This window comes from Sus scrofa, chromosome 14, assembly GCF_054392235.1.
Source record: "Sus scrofa isolate SSC_HxYL_T2T_F1_AM1 chromosome 14, Sscrofa_HxYL_maternal_Yorkshire_Landrace_v2.0, whole genome shotgun sequence".
Classification (NCBI taxonomy): domain Eukaryota; kingdom Metazoa; phylum Chordata; class Mammalia; order Artiodactyla; family Suidae; genus Sus; species Sus scrofa.
This window is the reverse complement of record NC_139396.1, coordinates 76,003,753-76,023,936: the sequence shown is the minus strand read 5'-3', so window position 1 is coordinate 76,023,936 and position 20,184 is coordinate 76,003,753. Positions and strand designations below refer to the sequence as shown.

Here is a 20,184-nt window from a genome sequence, read left to right as displayed (position 1 = left end):
GAGTACTGTGCCAGCCACAGTGCTAAGTGCTCTGCATGTATTCTGCACTGTTTGTGTTTGCACCGTTATCCACATTTTTTTTTTTTGTCTTTTGTTTTTGTTTTGGCCATTTCTTGGGCCGCTCCCACAGCATATGGAGGTTCCCAGGCTAGGGATCTAATCAGAGCCATAGCCACCAGCCTACGCCAGAGCCACAGCAACGCGGGATCCGAGCCGCGTCTGCAACCTACACCACAGCTCATGGCAACGCCAGATCTTTAACCCACTGAGCAAGGGCAGGGATCCAACCCGCAACCTCATGGTTCCTAGTCGGATTCGTTAACCACTGCACCACGACGGGAACTCCCCGTTATCCACATTTTATAGATTCAAATATTGGAACTGGAAATGGAACTCAGGGCTAACTCCAGAGACTGAGTTCTTAACTACCATGTTGTAGTACCTTCCGCATATAAAATAATAATAAAAATAATTGTTATCATTACAGTGTATAATTAAGAATATGTTGTGTGATAGAAATAACTTTGATATACTGTATTTAGCAGCTGTCTGGGAGATCCTTGCCACATCACCCTGTTTCAAACAAAAATGTATGGTTTAGTGTATATTTCTATGTTCTATTTTTTTTTTTTTTTTGAGATTAGGACTTCCTACATGGTTCTTTATACAGCAAACCTGCTGTTAATGAGTGGTATTTACTGAGACCTTCACTAATCCCTAGTATTATTAACTTAGGGTGAAAGTCACTTCACGAAATACAATTAAATACAACTAACTAGAAATTCCTCTTCTCACAGCAAGGCATAGAGAATAACAGATGATTACTCACCTAGGCTCCTTCATGATAATAACTTTGCTTCAGCCTCATACCCTGTGTGACACAAAGCTTAGCTTAGGAAGGTATCTATATGTCTCAGATAAATAATAATTCCATTAATTCTGAGGGCTTGCTATCTTAAACATGATATCTTGAGTGCCTCCCCTTAAACGTGGGGAATGATATAAAACACGCTGAGGAGTAATTAAGGAAAAATAGTATTAGACCCTTGAGTTACAATTGCCAAGTAATCCAAAAAACAAACACCATTCACTGAATGTTAACTATAAGTCTGGCTGTCACTACAGACCACCTCAGTGATTGTTTCATTCATTTGAATACTTTTAAAGAAACACATTTGATATGTCACATCTTCAAGAAGCAGGACTCCCGTTCAGTGTAACACAGTATAGGTTAAGGCAATGAAAGGTTTATTCATATTTTCTCACATGCATACTGTTCCCATCTCTTTAAAGCATGAGACCCAATATTTTTCTGGGTGTCAGCGAAGGGTCTGCGCAGTACAAGAAATGGTACTATGAATTGATGGTGGACCACACTGAGCCGTTTGTGACTGCCGAAGCCACTCACCTGCGAGTGGGCTGGGCTTCCACGGAAGGATACTCTCCCTACCCTGGAGGGGGTGAAGAGTGGGGTGGAAATGGTGTTGGAGATGACCTCTTCTCCTATGGATTTGATGGCCTTCACCTCTGGTCAGGTAAGTACAGTTCATTTCCTTTCATGGCGTTCTTGGAGGAAATCTTTTGCCCTCACCATACATTTCTAAAAGCTATTGGTTCTGCTCCTGTCAGATACATTTATTTCAGAAATGTAACACTGAAAAGGTGAGTGAGAGTATTAAGTAAAAAGCAAAATTGCACAGAGGAAAAAGACAACTCTTAGAGTTTTAGTATATCTCTTAAAAAACTTTATTGCATAAGAACAATATGTTTTAGAAGTGGTGTTCTGATTCATGAATCAACTGCAAAAATATTGCTTTAATTCATGTGTATGAAATGTTGGCTTTCAATATAAAGAAGAACCAAACACAAACCCTGGAAAATAATTGGAATAAATAGACTAAGTTCCACCTCCTGGTAGATATGTAATGTCAGGAATCTGTAATTTGTGAGATGTATTGTGAGAAGTCAGCTCATAATCAAATGATGCTTTGTTTCGGAAGTGTGGAACTGTTTAAGAATAAATGTATAGTTCATCTCCCTAACTACCAATGCTAAGCTTTGATGGTTGAACGTATATCAAAACTAAATAATATATACATTTCAAGATAATACTCTTTTTATGATTTATTAAAAGGTATATTTTTGATTGGCTTTAAGTTTAGCTTTTGACTATGTAGATATTAGAGTTTATTTGAATTCTGCAGACATGTGCTTGTTTTCATAAAGCTGTCTTTAGATGGAACCCAACACATTTTATAACACATTTACCATATAAAAATACGGAGAGGTTCCTTCCATCACAAAAAGCTGACCTGTGCCTCTTGAGGGCAAATCTAGTGCCAGTCATTTATTAATGCTTAATTAAATTATGAAAAGCTTTTTTTTTTTTTGTCTTTTTCCATTTCTTGGGCCGCTCCCTTGGCATATGGAGGTTCCCAGGCTAGGGGTCCAATCGGAGCTGTAGCCACCGGCCTACGCCAGAGCCACAGCGACGTGGGATCCGAGCCACGTCTGTGACCTATACCACAGCTCATGGCAGCACCGGATCCTTAACCCACTGAGCAAGGGCAGGGATTGAACCCGAAACCTCATGGGTTCCTAGTTGGGTTCGTTAACCACTGCACCACAATGGGAACTCCCTAATTATGAACAACTTTAATTATGAAATTAATGCTTTAAATTACAAAACGAAATTTTAAAATTAAATTTAATTAAACCCGAGAGTTTATGGTAATGAGTTTATAAATGTGTTTTGTATCTAACAATACTGACTACATTTTTTCTTTATTCAGTGCCAGTAGCTCACAGCTAGCCTGGCAGAGAGAAGGTTGTGTTTTGGATATTTCATCCAACCTGATTGGTGCTGGTTGGGGCCCTGGCCATAGGATGGTCTGTGTTATACGTATGTGTGCTGTGCTGCTCAGCATAAAGTTGTCAGGTTCCTCTCTTCTGTGCCATCTCTCCTTTGGTCCTTGCCTACACACAACAAGGATTTGGAGGTGCAGGCGTAGAAGCACTGTAGTGGCCCTGGGATAGAGCCCCTGTGGACTTGCTGCACAGGGAAGAAGGCAGGTGGTCTCCCCAGGCAGGAGCGATCAGCTCAGGACAGGAGCACTTCTGGGTCAGAGGGAGTTCCCCTTTGAAACAGCACTAAAGTGTGACAGCTCTGACGTGGGCTCTTTTTTTTTTTTTTTTTTTTTTTTTTTTTTAATTTTATTTTTTCCTGCTATACAGCATGGGGGTCAAGTTATTCTTACATGTATACATTTTTTCCCCCACCTTTTGTTCTGTTGCAATATGAGTATCTAGACATAGTTCTCAGTGCTACGCAGCAGGATCTCCTTGTAAATCTATTCTAAATTGTATCTGATAACCCCAAGCTCCCGATCCCTCCCACTCCCTCCCTCTCCCGTCAGGCAGCCGCAAGTCTGTTCTCCAAGTCCATGATTTTCTTTTCTGTGGAGATGTTCATTTGTGCTGGATATTAGATTTGACCTGGGCTCTTTTAATGAGCCATTCCAGTCCGTCATCCCAAACAAGAAACACTCCTGCTGGTTGCATCTGAGGCCTCAATCTTGATCTCAATCAAGAGTCAGGTAGCAGTGTATAGCAAATTTCATTTACGCCTTCAGAGAGAGCAGGCTGCCCTGGGGTAGGGACTGGCCCTGGCTGCAACTGGGTTTCTCCTTATATTCCTATAGTGCAGACCTATTTGGGGACCTCTATTCTCCTGCGTCATGCCCACTAATTTCCTGTCCAAACCCTCCTGTACCGTATATTATTTTGATCTCCTTATGGGGGCAGGTTTTGATCCTCTGATTGATTCTGAGAGAGGATGCCTTACTTGCATGGGGGTCAGGTTATATAGAGGCAAGTTGAGGAATGGGCGACATTCCTTCCCTAGTGGGCAATGAGCAACTCAGGCTGGTCAAGGTCGGGGAAGGGGCATTACAGTGTGACATGCCAGAGGCTTTTGGGTTTAATCTCCTTGAAGGGAACTTGAAGCCTATAACAAAGTCACAATACCCATTTCAGAATTTTCCTACCAACCAAACAAAACAGGGAGCACTAACCAGAAGACCTGCAGACATGAAATAGGGTTGATGTCTGTTTCATAATATGTGTTAATTATCATCCCCCAGATATTATCCTCTCTCTCCACCACCTAGTGTCGCTCCACATGACATAGGTACAAGGTGAATGAATGGAACATGTTCACTTGGTTTTCTATTATGCAGAGATTAGGGGAAAAACAAAACATTACTCTGGTAAAACAACACTGAATTGCATTTAATAATTTTAGCTGTAGAATGCTGCTTCACCATTCTCATATTGACATGAGTTTGAAGCTCTTTCTGTCAGCACATAGGAAGAACTCAGAGCTCTGGAAGTGAACTCTCTGTGCTGTGTGTCTCATGACAGTGTATCTGTGATGAGAGCAACAAAAATATTCAGTGAATCTATGCACATATGACAGAAGGGAGTATAGGTTGTGGAATTTCAGGAGCAAATCATCTTGAAACATTGTATCAAGAGAAAATACTTGACTGGTTTTTTCAAATGGCAAAAAAAAGATGCAGTTTTCCATGCCTGTAATTGAAAGCTCCCTTTTCTCCAGCCACTGGAATCTGTTGCTAATTTTAGATTGGTGATCAACAAAGACAAATCTAAATTAATTGGCTTCTGACTGACTGACCATTAAATCCATTGTAATTCACAAACTCTTCCTGGCTCCACTCTCCTATTCCTTTTCTTTTTTAGTGGAAGACGAATTTAAAGTATAAGATATCTTGAGTTCCCACTATGGCGCAGTGGGTTAAGGATCTGGTGTTGCTGCAGCTGAGGCTTAGGTTGCAACCACAGCTCAGATTGGATCCCTGGCCTGGAAACTTCTGTATGCTACAAGTGTGCCCCCCCCCAAAAAAAATCATAAATTATCAAATATCTGTGATTTCTAGGATAGAACACTTAACTTTCTGTGATTGGAGAGTGGCTCAGCAGCAAAAGTTTTTATTTCTGTCTTCATTTATTCTTCCCAACTTAAACTTTGCACAGCGTTGCTACATTCCCCCTCTGTGAATGAGAAGTGGATTTGGAGCATCCACATCCCATGTTTGTAAGGCCCAAATGTGTGAAAAATTTAGGTGCTTTTGTAGAATTTAGGTATAAAAGTAGGGAGTAATGTCATAGAACAGTACAGGAAGGACAGGTAAGAATTCTATTCATGATCTATAAGTCAGACCATTGCTGTCTTCCTTTCTGGCTAAAACAGAGAACAGGAATGCTGTTCTCTAGATTTGATATGAGTTTATATAAAAGCAACCTGAAAATGCTTCCTGGGGGATTCAATAATGTGAGTTCCATTGAAACTGTGGCCTTAGGCTGGTCGCTAGTGACCTTATCTCTCTTCCCTGTTTGTTGCAGGCATTGCAGAACAGTTTACCGTGGTGACTTTCAGATAGTCATTGGTATGAGTGTAATACTTTCCCTCAGATTGAGTGGTATATTATAGTAAATGTCTGTGTCATAACATTTTTATCAGCCACAGATCTTGACGCAAACAAGGATACAGACCTTTATCTGTGAGCTCTGTTGGTTTTGTGTGATTTTTTTTAGCAAACAAACTGACTTTATTATATTCAGGGAATTCTGAAGGAACCATTTGATGATGAATTTATCACTTGCAGATTTGAATATTGGTAACATTAAAAATGTTCACACTTTTAAAGGTAGATGTGCTTTCACATTGGCATTTCAAATATGCTGCTGATAAAAATCTTGGCATGGTAGAAGTTTTTAAAAGGTGTCATAAAAAATGCAAAGCTGTGTCATCAAATTTATTTTGCCCTCTACTTAAATTGGGAAGTTTTGTGTTTGCGTTTGTGAGCATATGTGTTTGAGAGAGCCTTACTTTCTTGTCTTCCAGTATCCCCATGGGACTGCTCAGCAAAAGAGTTCTGACGTAGTCAAGAATGGACATAGGTCATAGTGACATAGGCAAGAATGGGTATAGGTTGTAGGTTGGCCAGGGCAGGAAATGGCATTTCTCTCAAACGTCATTTTCATACCTCAGCTTGCATCCTACTGTATCCTGCTTAAGAAGCCAACCAAGATCTTGAATGAAATATGTCATAAAATAACAACAAACCAATTGACCTATATTGTTTCTTAATAGTGCACAAATTTCACATTTTTGCTGTCATTATACTTTTGTATCTTTATTTTCTAAAACAAAGCAGATTGAGCCTTTAACAAAGGGACTGAGATAACTATCTGCTGTGTCTGAGACTGAATTCTTCTTAAGCCATTAATTTAATCATTGTAACAACTCTACAAGTTGACGGTGTTCAGTTTATAAGAAATCAAGGTTTATAGAGGTGAACTAATTTGCTGATGGCCAGTCATACAAGCAGTAGGTTATAAAGGAGCTCTTGGACTTCAGGTCTTTCTCTAGAGATTTTCCCCTGATATCATTTATTATCGGCTCTAAGATGATATCTACATCAGATACCATCTATCTGCCTGCAGACATTTCTGCATGTCAGGTCCATTTTACAATAAAGGTAGCACCAAGTCTTCTGGAAAAAAGCAACATTTTTTTTTGGACAGAGGATTGAAGATATGGCATGAATATGCATTTAAGATTTATCCTAGTCCAGTTCCATTCGTGGATGGTCACTCCCTCCTCAGATCCTTGACTTGGACTCTGAAGATGATCCTCTGAGGTGGCAACGCAGTACCCTCCTTGCTGTGCTTCCCTGCAGGTTGTATTGCTCGTACTGTCAGTTCCCCAAACCAGCATCTGCTACGAACTGATGATGTCATCAGTTGCTGCTTAGATCTAAGCGCCCCAAGCATCTCCTTCAGAATTAACGGGCAGCCTGTTCAAGGAATGTTTGAGAATTTCAACATCGACGGCCTCTTCTTTCCAGTTGTCAGTTTCTCTGCAGGAATCAAGTGAGTGTCCCTGTGTTTTTTGGTCTGTTTGCCTTCTCACATCTCTTAGTTACACAGAAGACCCTGTGTAGCCATCACACCCACTTCCTTAACCTTCTCCCTCGTTCCTGGGCATCTGTCCACAGCATTTTACCTCTTTCTTGAAGGGTGGAGGTAAGAGTCACCTAAGAGGGGAATCTCCAGAGGCTGAATATTCTGGACCACTTAGATACAGGCCGAATATTAACTCTCCATCCAGTGTCCTGAAATATTTCAAGTTCATTTAAGTTCACTTTATGTAATAAGGGTAAATAAACAATGTTATATTAAAATACCAGGGTCAGGATGGCTCCTCTCCATGTCACCCTCCACCTGTCATACTTGTAAATTATCTGCCTGTCATATAGCTAGCAGCTGGCTCAGGATGGTTTCCTCTAACCCTTTGCTTTTTTGCTACTTACTGCAAGGGAATAAGAAATTAAAATGATAATGCAGCATGTGGAGGTATCATTTGTGTCCCCTTTAAGGGATTTCACTGGGACACTGCACACTGGAAAGTGACTTTTTTCTTTTTATCAGATTTTATCCAGCCCTGCAATTTTAAGTATACAGATGAATATATCAAGTCTGGTCTTTGTTGATTATTTGGGAACTTTCGAAAGATTAAATGACCCAATACCCCAGGCAGGTATTTCATTCACACAGGAATATGGTGCATGCGCTTTTATTGTCTTTCCAAAGAGTGATAAGTTTTTTTGCTGAGCCACTAGCATAATTCAGTCAGGTTTTATTTTTATGATTAGTGGCTCTTAAACTCTTAAGGTACTAACATGATGGTGGTACTTGAGGGGAAAATATGGCTCCTGATAAAGTTAATTTTGTATTAATAATTTATTCTCTCTATTTTGTTGACTAGCAAACTTTTCTGTACACCAGAGATAGAACTGACCTACCTTGCATCCTCTTTAGGGTCCGCTTTCTGCTGGGGGGGAGACACGGAGAATTTAAATTCCTCCCTCCGCCTGGATATGCTCCTTGTTATGAAGCTGTCCTGCCCAAAGAAAAGTTGAAAGTGGAACACAGCCGAGAGTACAAGCAAGAAAGAACTTATACGCGGGACCTCCTGGGCCCCACCGTTTCCCTCACACAAGCTGCCTTCACACCAATCCCTGTGGATACCAGCCAGGTACCCAGATCAACTGTAATGGCAACATATGTATTACAGTTAGATTTGCAGGGGCTTTCAAACTCTTTTGACTGCAACCCACAGGAATGCATTTTACAGTAATACAATGTATAATGTAATTGAAACAAGTTTCATAAAATAATGCTTACCTTTCCCATGTCTTCTTACTCATTTTCCAGTCCATTCTATTTTGTTTTTAAGGGTGATTTCAAGCCACTAAATTGATTTTCTAATGTACTAATGGCCACAATCTCAGGCAATGCATATTAATTTTAGAGTGTTTTTTTTGTTTGGTTTTTTTTTTTACGTAAAGTGGTGGTAGAGTTTTAAATATCCTCTCCCATTGAGATACAGTTAGCATTTTCAAGTGATTTAATCTTGCGGAGGGATTAAGATTTTAGGCTCCAGAGTCAAAATGCCAGGGATAAGATGCCCTCTGGGATTTAAGAAATTACTTATCACATCGACTGGGCTTCTAAGAGTATGTTTGACCTAGCTAGTAAGGAACGTGTTGGCACAGTACTTGGCATGTAGGCAACTAAGTGACGTTAGCCATTATTCTTGCTTTTTTCTTTCATAGATGTGCAAGTATCCTGACATTGACAGTGAGTTAGATATTGCTTTTTCTTGATGGTGAAGTAACTTCAGTCAGCCTGGTTAGCTGTTCATGGCTTGTTCATTCGTTTTTGAAGAGCAGAGGCATTGCTTGTACAGTCTGAAGGAAAGTTAATACTGGGCCTCAGAAGGTTCAGTTGTTTAATTCTTTGAACCATATTTCTTGTCTTTCACAGTGGCTTTTTATATCATACAGTAACATGAATGAGTTTTGTTTGTGGCTAAAACACAGTTTGTATCATCTATTGCTGGACCAGGGCTACCAGAGTTGAGTGGGAAACATGATTGGAGGATGGAAATGGACTGGCATGGATAATGCGATTTTGCAGTGTCACTAACATGTTTAGGATTTCCTGAGACCTGGATAACCTCTACTTTAGAGAGGAAAGGAGGCAGCGACAGCCTGGTCCCGTGGAAACTCCGCCCTATCCATGGGCAGTGTGGGCAGCTGCCTGCTCTCTGTGTTGAGGAACGAATTATGAGGCGACACTGTGCATCCCCAGACATGTACAACCAACTCTTCCCCTTGCAAACCATCTTGCATTCTTTCCGAAGAGGCCATTAAACTTCCCCTCTTTAATGGAAACATGTACAGATTTTTCCCCTCGGGGCTTGTATTTGGAAACCATTAAAAAACAATAAGGGAAAACATAAATCATTGCCATCAGATACTTATAGACTCAGATGATCTTTTGGACACTAAATTGCCTTCATTCTGGCCTGTGGATGCTGGCCAGTTTGGTTTAAGAACACCGGGGTAATTTCTCTTTTAAGTAATGCATGCTCTGGTGGTTATCCCATATCCATTAGGACCCCTTTTTTTTCTTTTTTGGGCCACCCCATGGCATATGGAGTTCCCAGGCCCGAAATCAGATCTGAGCATCAGTTGCCACCTATGCCACAGCTGCAGCAATGCTGGATCCTTAACCGATTGTGCCAGGCCGAGGACTGATCCTGTATCCCAGCACTCCAGAGAGCCACTGGTCTGATTGTGCCACAGTGGGTCCTCCAGGACCTCTTTCTTAAGGATGACTGTCCCCACCAGTACTCTTTTGTTCCAAGCTTTTGTTCATAAAATCCTGAAATTTACCTAACAAATGTTTAAGTACCTAGTTATACAAATTTAGAATAGATGGCTTGGAACGTAGTTATAAGATTATATTTTAATGGTTGATGAGACGTTTTTATTTAGTTCAAGTCATAGTGAGGGCAGTTAGTACAGCATTGTCTTGCATTTGTTTCTGATTCGCCTTCTTTTTCTTTTTTTTTCTTTTTTTTTTTTTTAATTTTAGATCGTGTTGCCTCCCCACCTGGAGAGGATAAGAGAAAAACTGGCAGAGAATATCCATGAACTCTGGGTCATGAATAAAATTGAACTTGGCTGGCAGTATGGTCCGGTACATAATTTTGTAATTTATTTTCAAATTCTGTAAATACATCTTCCTGAAAATGTAACTTCTTTGCATTCATCCTGCTCTGTGGTGACATGAGTCAATAAGATTGATCCCACCCCCCACCCCTCTGCACACACATTAGTTTTTGTTCAATTTTTCTTTACAAGAAAGAAGGATGTTACTGGCAGGTTTATTGAAGGATGGCTTCATTGCCTAGATTGAAAAGTTATCAGTCTTCAGATTGAAAGTTAGACTTTAAAATCAAGGTTAGCATATGGAGACAATAGGCACTGATTTCTAAGGAACTTAGGAAAAAAAAAAAACACATTGGCATTGAAAGTGAAAACTGAAAATAGAAAGAAGTCAATTTACTTTCCTTCTCTGATGTTTTCATTCTTTAAGTCTCAACTGTACATAGCAGTGTAAATCCTCTGGGCAAAATTTCACAGTTGGTCTCATAAGTGGAAGGCAGGCTGAGATGTAATGATTGCATAGATTTCCAAATGATTATTTTTTAGAGAAATTAGTTAATAGTTTGTCAATAAAATTTAGATGAAATAAAACCAAAACTACTTCCTGTATAATCCCAGAGTATTATATACTTGTTAAAGCAGGTCCATGGCAAAGTCTATAAGTATCCCAGAGATTGTAACACTTTCATATATTTGACTGAATATAAAAATTACTGTGTATTCAACCCATGGTGTATTGCCTTGAGCTTTGGATAATGACTTTTTTTTTTTTTTTTTTTTTAGTCTTGTTAGGACCATGCCCACAGTATATGGAAATTCCCAGGCTAGGGGTTGAATTGGAGTTGTAGCTGCCTGCCTACACCACAGCTCACAGCAAAGCCAGGTCTTTAACCCACTGAGCAAGGCCAGGGATCAAACACACATCCTCATGGATACCAGTCGGATTCATTACCACTGAGCCATGACAGGAACTCCATGAATAATGACATTTATTATTAGTGTGAGTGACAATACCATATGATACATTATACTAATTAGTTTGAGCTTTGCCTTTTCGCATACACCCTCACTTGTAGGTATTAGATTAACTTTCCATATAGCATCCTGGGCTGTGTGTTATTATTTCAGTTTTACCAGTGGTGACATAGCTCAGGATTCTCATAAAAGTGTCAGATGCCTTGACAGCTAGTTAGTAGCTGTGCTAGGTCTGGGATTCAGATTCTCTAGCTTCTAGTCTAGAATTGCGTTTCACTCTTAGACTTGCTGATGCATGGTCAGAAAATGAGATCCTTTGATTAACTCAGTAATTGTTAGACAGTTGTCAAATCAGCCAAGTACTTATGAAGCACATGATTAAATATATAGTTTTGTGCTATATTCATTGACTTTTAAAAATTAAAGAAATGAGTTCCCTGGTGGCTTAGCAGTTGAGGATCGGGCATTGTCACTGATATGGCTCATGTCACTGCTATGGAGTGGGTTTGATCCCTGGCCTGGGAACCTCCACATGATGCAGGCGAGGCCAAAAAAAAAACCCAAAAAATAAAAAAACATGCACACACACAAACTCACTGCTTGAATCTGAGATAGGACCACAGAAAAAAACTGAGGAAATGAGGAAATGCTAAATAGAATATTTACCATCAAAGTCAGCAAGAGGAGAGATATGTATCTAGTCAATTGCCAGGGCAATTACATGCAAAATTTATTATAAGATTTGAGATGAGGGAAAGCATTGAATTATGGACAAAATTTATCATATGTTTCAAGATGAGGAGACAGGATTATAGGCTAGGATTTTTAAAAATCTCATACAAACAAACCCTCCTTCTAAAAACTCATATAGTGATAGGAACTGTTTAGTGTAGTGGGCTTATGCTTAAGAAAAATGATTTCTGGAGTTCCTTGGTGGCCTAGTGGTTAGGGATTTGGCATTGTCATTGCTGTGGTGTGGGTTTGATCCTTGGCTAGGGAACTTCCGCATGCCTTGGATGTGGCTGAAAAGAACAGAAAAGTAAAGAAAAGAAACATTTTCTTACAAGCTTCTAAAGGTTGCCTAAATGATTACATTGGACAGTGAACTCTTATTTATGTTTCTCCTTTAAAAAAAAATATATGGTCTTGTTATTATCCATTCTTCCAGTTAAATTCAATTCATTTCAGTACCGTACATCCTATTGCTGCTCTATTCAAAGCACTGTTTTAGACTCCAGATGCGAAAAGAGAACACAGTGCCTCCTAGCCATCCTTTCCACAGTTGCTGCCAGGTATTCTTTACCTGGTCTGAGGCTGATGAAAACATGTGCTTTATGCACCTCCAGGGTGGGGATGAAGCACTTGGTCTGATGCTGTAGATCTGGCTCCTTTCCTGATGCAGGGAACACACTCGAGTACTTATCGATAGGAAGAGATGATGTTTTCTTAGGGCTCCTTCTGGGCAAGCACAGCTCCAGGTATCATATCAGAAGATCAGCAGTTTGGGAGTCTCAGACGAACACATAAAGAGACTTCACATTGTTCTTGCATGTAATAATTGACCTCTGTCCTACTTCCTTTACAAGGGCTGTCCAAAAATTGCTTTCAGATAAGTGACTGTGAACCCTGACTTTATCATCTCTGTAAATCTGGATTTAGGTACATCCCTGTTATTGGGATAATTCCATAAATTCTTTAACATTTTAATTGTAGGATTTAACTGTGTTTTACGCTGGAGCAATTTGAACTGTTGAATAAGTTGGCATTTTTTGTTTGTTTTTATTTTTTGCAGAGAACTTATGGTTTCTTTAAATGTCTTCAGGGTGAATTTCACAGGAGCAACATGCAAGAACTCAGTTTTATGAAATAGCAGGCAGATCTGTTCAGGCATTCATCTGTCCCCTTAACATTTATTACATGTCTGCTATTTGCCTGACCTTATGTTTGATACTGGTACCCAAATTGAACAGACCTTAATTTAGTCAGTTTGCCTTTTTTAGGAGCTTCTGGTTTAGCTGAGTGATAGACGTGCAAAGAGTTATAAACTACTATAACAAATATTAACAGTGAAGGAGAAATATTTATGGCTCTCCTGGTGAAATCAGGGAAGGTTTCTAGGAGGTGATAACTATTTGATCTGAGCTCTGCTGTTACTGTGGAAGAGCAGTGAGCCTGGAGGCAGGATTAGAGTCAAGGAAAGGACTTGAGTGGCCCTGGTGAAAGGGGTTGAGTTTCCCAATTGTGTGCCAGCAGTGGGCATGGAGAGACATGGAGTTCAAGTATGGAGTATGGGTAAGAGAGGGAAGGAAATCTGGATAGATTTCAGGTTTCAGCCTGGACACCCGAGAGATGGAGGTGTCGGTTACTCTGTGGTGTAGAGAATAGAGGGGGTGGAAATTTATATAAACACGGAATAGATTATCTCAGGACTTGGGTACATTCATTTGTACTTTTATGTTTAGAATTTAGTACTAGATTTTGTAATTCTAGATTTCATTTCTGAAGTCACACTCTTATATAAGTAAACATGATTTTGTGTAAGTCCTATTCATTTGTAATGCTCCCCTGAAAGAAAAGAATTAACTATCTTGTTTTTAACTTGGCAACTCCTGAAGACTTAAAAAAAAAAAAAAATTCTTGCTCAGGTTTGCACACTTTTTGTGTGGCGTTTATAAAACCTGGTAATTATCCCTGTGGAGTACTGTGTTCCCTGACAGCAGACAGCTGTCATTGAGGTGGCATCCACAGCAGCAATGCTTATGTAACTTAGTCTCTAAGAAGATAAAACTAATTACAAATGCAAGGGTACAGAACATCTCTCTCATTAATTCATTCCTGACATCTTGAATTGAGTTTAATCTGATTATTGATACGTGTTTTCAAGGCTTATCACAGGAAAGGCCTGTATGATGTTAACCAACTTTGTTAAGGCCACCCGGAGAGCAGCAGGTGACTTAGAAGGGGTGAGACTGACGGCTGAAACCCAGGAGTTTGTAGCCATCACTTGTGATGTCAGTTGATGTCTCTAATCTGTTTGGCTGTAGCACGTAAAAATGCCTGCACATCACAGCTCAGTTATTACTTTACTTTCTTGATGAGAATTCAGTTTACAGAACATATGTTGCATGCCTGCCACGTGCCAGGCATGTTCCAGGGGCTAGGAACACATTATAGAAGAATGAAAGAGACATCCCTGTTCCTTTGAGCTTATGTTCTAGTGGAGGGAGATGGACAGTCATCCAGGAAATAAAGACCCAGTCTGTTAGAACATGGTAATTGTTACAGAAAAAAAGAAAGAGTGGGGTGAGTAGGCAGCTTGCCATGTGAGGAAGGTGGGCAGGTAAGCCTTATTGAGAAAGTAAGATTGAAGCAAATGCTGGGAGTTGCTGAGAGAGGGGTTCAGGTTAGAACAGGTATGGAAGTTGGGCTGGACTATGCGTAATGGAAGACTATGGGGAGCCTAGACCATGCCAGGCTTTACCACTGACCTTGAACATGAACTTTGGCAGGGTGATGGTCTAGGTTGCCTCCTGGCTTCTCCCCTCACTTTCCTCTGTGCAGTTGGACTACCGGGGCTAGTATCTGACCTTGGGTACTATTATATGCCAATTTCCTGTCCTTTTTCAGGTTAGAGATGACAATAAGAGACAGCACCCATGTCTGGTGGAGTTCTCCAAGCTGCCTGAACAGGAACGCAATTATAATTTACAGATGTCACTTGAGACTCTGAAGTGAGTTGCTTAAGTTTCCTATTTTCCAATCTGCCTTAACCTGAAAGAAACCAAGTGAAGATTTTATACTTTAATTCATTTTATTTCCAGTCAGAAATTTTCATAATGCATTGGTGAATTGGATCAATATTTGTTTGGAATTAGACTTTATTTTGTGCTCTATGCAAGTGTTTTCCAAAGAATGTTCTACAGATGTTTATGAGTGTTACAGAATAGAAGGGTTCTGTCAGTCACAAATTGTTACTGGTGTCTGACAAGGTAAATAAGATATTAGAAAGTCTTATACCAATTTAAGGTGGCAATTTTATGCCTATTGAATCTAACAGGGTTTTTTTTTTGTTTTTTTTTTTTTTGTTTTGTTATTTATTTATTTATTTATTTATTTGTCTATTTGCCTTTTCTAGGGCTGCTCCCTCAGCATATGGAGGATCCCAGGCTAGGGGTTGAATCGGAGGTGTAGCCCCCGGCCTACACCACAGCCACAGCAATGCGGGATCTAAGCCATTTCTGTGACCTTCACCACAGCTCATGGCAACGCCGGATCCTTAACCCACTGAGCGAGGCCAGGGATTGAACCCTCAACTTCATGGTTCCTAGTTGGATTCGTTAAACCACTGAGCCACCATGGGAACTCCAAATCTCACAGTTTTTAAATGTAGACTTGTATCTTATATGCCCTATTTTGAAAACTTAATATTTGCTAACCATTTTACTGCATTTTATCAGAGAATCAGACCATGATGGACTGGAAATTAAAAAGAAAATTGGTCTGTCACCACAGATAGTTTGAGAAGCACTGATGTGATAATATTTAAAGGTGCTAAGTTAAAATAATTGTTTAATTTTGCTGATGGATTTTTCATATCATGTAATATGTTACTGTGTATTGTCAATTTCTAAAGTGGGATGGAATCTGTGTATGATGTTTCTCAAACTTATTCAGCAATAACACCCGTCTTGGCAGAGAGCATTTGTCTAAGGAACACACTTTGAGAAAATCTACTGCAGAGGTTTTGTATGTCTTCTTGTAAAGGCAGATTTGCTTTTCAGTGACCTGGCCAACTGTTCTCTCATGAGGTTTGCTGCTTCCTCATTGCAGATGAAAGAATGAAGCGGTGGGGGAGTTCCCGTCGTGGCGCAGTGGTTAACGAATCCGACTAGGAACCATGAGGTTGCGGGTTCGGTCCCTGCCCTTGCTCAGTGGGTTAACGATCCGGCGTTGCCGTGAGCTGTGGTGTAGGTTGCAGACGCGGCTCGGATCCCACGTTGCTGTGGCTCTGGCGTAGGCCGGTGGCTACAGCTCCTGGGAACCTCCATATGCCACGGGAGCGGCCCAAGAAATAGCAACAACAACAAAAAGACAAAAGACAAAAAAAAAAAAAAAAAAAAAAAAAGAATGAAGCGGTGTACAAGAGGGGAATAATAAATTCCTAAAAAGAAATGATTTCAAATTTTAATATAGAAAAGTTCACAAAGTCTTGTGAAAAGACTACAGCTTTTCTTGTGTTCCTCTTCCATCGTTGGTGGCCTATAGAATAGGATTTATTCATATAGGTTACTTATCCTAATACCTACCTATATTAGGAATAAAATGATTTTGTCCTTTTTGTTGGATTCAGGTTTGTTAAGCGCAAAGAGCTATTTCTATTGACATTATTTTACCAAAGACCCAGAACATAAAATTTAAACACTGTTTCAAATTCTAGGATTTGGGTCCAGGTGGATAGCTTCAAAGATGTGCTTATAATTATCATTATGAAAGTAAACAAATTGTACCTAGATGTTTTGGTTCTAGTAGTAACTTAAAACGAAAAGGAGATAGGGAGTTTCCATTGTGGCTCACCCATAAGGAACTTAGCTAGTATCCATGAGGACATGGGTTCCATCCCTGTCTTCACTCAGTGGGTTCAGGATCCGGCGTTGCCATGAGCTTTGCTGTAGGTCGCAGATGGGGCTCAGATCCCACGTTGCTGTGGCTCTGGTGTAGGCCGGCAGCTACAGCTCCAATTAGACCCCTAGCCTGGGAACCTCCATATGCCCCGGGAACAGCCCTAGAAATGGCAAAAAGACCAAAAAAAAAAAAAAAAAAAAAAGGAGTATATACCAGTTGAGTGAATTGAGAACCTACTGCAGATAAAACCTGACAAAGCAGAGCACAGCTCTGTGACCTGGGTCCCTCCATATCCAGGGTCTCCCGTCTTCCTTTGTGGTTTTGAGGTGAAGCCTGTACATTTAGCTTGGTCATTCACGGCAGCTTGTTATTTGCCCATCTTTTATAATAAAATGTTTTTACTGAGAGTTCACGGCCTAAGGTAATTTAGTTAAATTTGCAGTACACTCCCTATAATTTTAGCAGCTGACAGCTAAACCAGCTAGGCAAATCCTGGGAAGCCTGGAATGTAGAATTCTCCATATTTGCATTTGGTATGTTAAGCCTTTGATTGTTACTGGTAATCTAATCTTGTTCCTAACAGCTACTGCTGGCTGGTTTGATTACTCCTCAGACTGCACATACCATGATGCTGTTGCCTCCGACAAATGCTAATAACCCTTTTCATAAGCTAATTCTTACTATTTATGTGGTTTTATGAGGAACTAATTTCACTTGTTTCTTTAAAATTTAAACTGGGGAGAAAGAGTTTTTATCTCTCCAAAATTCACACTATGCCCAATGCCAGTAGTTAAAGAAAGTTATTCAGTTTGTTAATTGAAAGGCACTAGAACGGCATAAGTAAAAACTCAGGGTCTGGACTGTTGAATGGTCTGGATCCAACCAGATTGCTCCTGGAAAGGGAATCTTAGATTCTCTAAACCTTAGACTTTCTAGCATTTATTTATTTATTTAGTTTCTTTTTATGGCCGCACCTGTGGGAAGTTCCCCGGCTAGGGGTCCAATCAGAGCTGCAGCTGCCCAGCCTACACCATAGCCACAGCAATGTGGGATCCAAGCCTTGTCTGTGACCTACACCACAGCTCACAGTAACGCCGGATCCTTAACCCACTGAGTGAGGCCAGAGATTGAACCCACATCCTCATGTATACTAGGTGGGTTCATTAGCACTGAGCCACAATGGGAACTCCATCTAGCATCAGTTTAAAATGGGGGTCAGGGTATATCTGCTTCATGTAATTGTATGGGGACCGAATGCTATAATATTGACAAAGGTTCTGGCACCATAAGTCTGACAGAGGAAGCACTCTTTAAAGTTCATTTTTTTCAAAAAAATAATATAACTCAGGAGCGATTAGCAGCTTTATTAATTTAAATCCTTAGGAGTGCCAAGTAACAACTAAACAAAAGATTATTGCAGACTATCCTTTATTTTAGATGTTGGCTGATTTCATGTTAATATGAATTTTTGTTGTTCTTTCTATGATATTTTTTGTCATGTGAAATGGTTGACTGACAGCTTACCACAGATTTGAATGGCCAACTGTATGTTGTACAGCGCTACCAAAATGCTGACACCCTCTTTCTGAAAAACTCTGTACTGCCTCAGCCTAAGCTACCATTATTCCCCACCTGAAATTATAAAACTGTCCCAACAGATCCAGTTGAAATGTTAACCTTGCTCTTCTCTTAATACTTCTGTACTTTATAGTATATTCGGGTGATATGTCCTTCTCCCTATTTGAATTCCTTTAATGATTCTCCATTGCTCTTAAGATGAAAGTAGCATGTTAATTTGCCCAAAAGGTCCCACTGGACCTGGCTGTACCCTCTCACCAGCATCACCTGTCGGGGGCTGCTTTTTTTTCTTGCTGCTGTCACACTGGCCTTCATTTTGCCCACCTGTTTGCCTGTTCCTTTCTACCATGGGGCCTTCGATATGTCCACTTCCTGGAATGCACCCCTTCACGCCCTGTTCTCCTTTATATCTCAGGGCACTTCCTGAAGCTGGCTGAGCCCCTTGACTCCATGAAACCCCCTTCTCTAGGCAGCCAGCCCTTTTGTACCTCTCAGCATAGCAAATTCCCGGGTGCATGTCGTCACAGAATAGCCTCTCTGCTCCCACCAGACCCAAGTTCCTTGAGGGCACACCTCCCACTTGATGTCCATCACCATCCTTTGTGCTTTACACAGAGCTCAGTAAATGCTTATTGAATGAATGAAGCAACAGATAAGCAATAAAGCTCAGTCTCCAGCCAGGCTTTTACATCCTAAATACTTGTCCTGGATAAGGTACCTCCTGTTCAAGTTGTGACTCTGATCCAGTCTTTTTTCTCTTCCTGTTGGTGTCCACATACTTGAAGGACTAAAGTGCTACCTGATCCACTTCTTCCTGCCTAATCTTATCATAAATAGGAACTAGGAGCCTAAGCACATTACTGTGGGAGGCATGAGAATAAGATGGAGATACCACCCCCAGCTCACCCTTTTCTGTTTCTTCTATTCCATTCTCCTCTGCTCAGCTCTGCACAAGCTTCACAGCTCAGCCTGCCCTCTCCCCACCCCGTGCAGAATGTTAAACCATTTGCAGTGGGTGCATTGAACAGTGTTAAATCAAATAAAATGGTTTGTAATAAAGATAATATAAGGACCGAAGAGTTCTTATTGAAAGAGCTTGTGGTTGATAGCATTAAATAGATTTCGTAAATGATCTGTTGCTCTCGTTTAAAAGTCTCTTTGGGGAGTTCCCATTGTGGCTCAGTGGAAACAAATCTGACTAGTATCCATGAGGACACAGTTTTAATCCCTGGCCTCACTCAGTGGGTTAAGGATCCAGCATTGCTGTGAGCTGTGGTGTGGGTTGCAGACATAGCTCAGATCTGGTGTTGCTGTGGCTGTGGCATGGACCAGCATCTACAGCTCCTATTCAACTGATAGCCTGGGAAATTCCATATGCCATGGGTGTGGCCCTAAAAAGACAAAAGTAAATAAATAAAAATAAAAACCTCCTTGGGTTAGACATAGAGTTCTTAGCTATAATACCAAAAACACCATCGATGGAAAGAAAGAAAATTCAATGCATTGGATGTCCCTAAAAGTAAAGCCTTTTACATTCTGTCATAACCTATATGGAAATGGATATGTGTATATGTATGGCTGAATCACTTCACTGTACAGCAGAAATTAACACATCATTCTAGATCAACTTCACGTCAATAAAATTAAATAATTTTTTAAAGTAAAGAAAGTCTTTATACCACAGGAGAAACCATGTAGAAAATTAAGACACAGGCCACAGACTGGGAGAAAATATTTATAACTCATGTAAGTTTCTTTTTATAAGAATTATAGTAACTCTTACAAGTCCTGATAAAGAACTTATATACAGAATATTAAATAACTCTCAACTCCATAATAAGAATACATATAGGAGTTCCCGTCGTGGCTCAGAGGTTAAAGAATCCGACTAAGAACCATGAGGTTG

The 20,184-nt window shown here is 40.2% G+C and overlaps 1 protein-coding gene across 19 annotated transcripts in view; it reads left to right on the top strand.

The window, feature by feature from the left end:
- The window catches only part of RYR2 (ryanodine receptor 2), a 745,790-nt gene that overhangs the window by 421,789 nt on the left and 303,817 nt on the right, over positions 1–20,184 (top strand). For all 19 annotated transcript variants that reach the window (XR_014827812.1, XR_014827813.1, XR_014827814.1 and 16 more), the window contains 5 exons: positions 1,294–1,535; positions 6,765–6,957; positions 7,906–8,122; positions 10,030–10,134; positions 14,706–14,809. Coding sequence is in view for 11 of the 19 variants with exons in the window: in XM_084996827.1 (XP_084852953.1) it covers positions 1,294–1,535; positions 6,765–6,957; positions 7,906–8,122; positions 10,030–10,134; positions 14,706–14,809 (861 nt within the window). In the remaining 8 variants the exon portion in view is untranslated. The remainder of the gene's footprint in view (positions 1–1,293; positions 1,536–6,764; positions 6,958–7,905; positions 8,123–10,029; positions 10,135–14,705; positions 14,810–20,184) is intronic.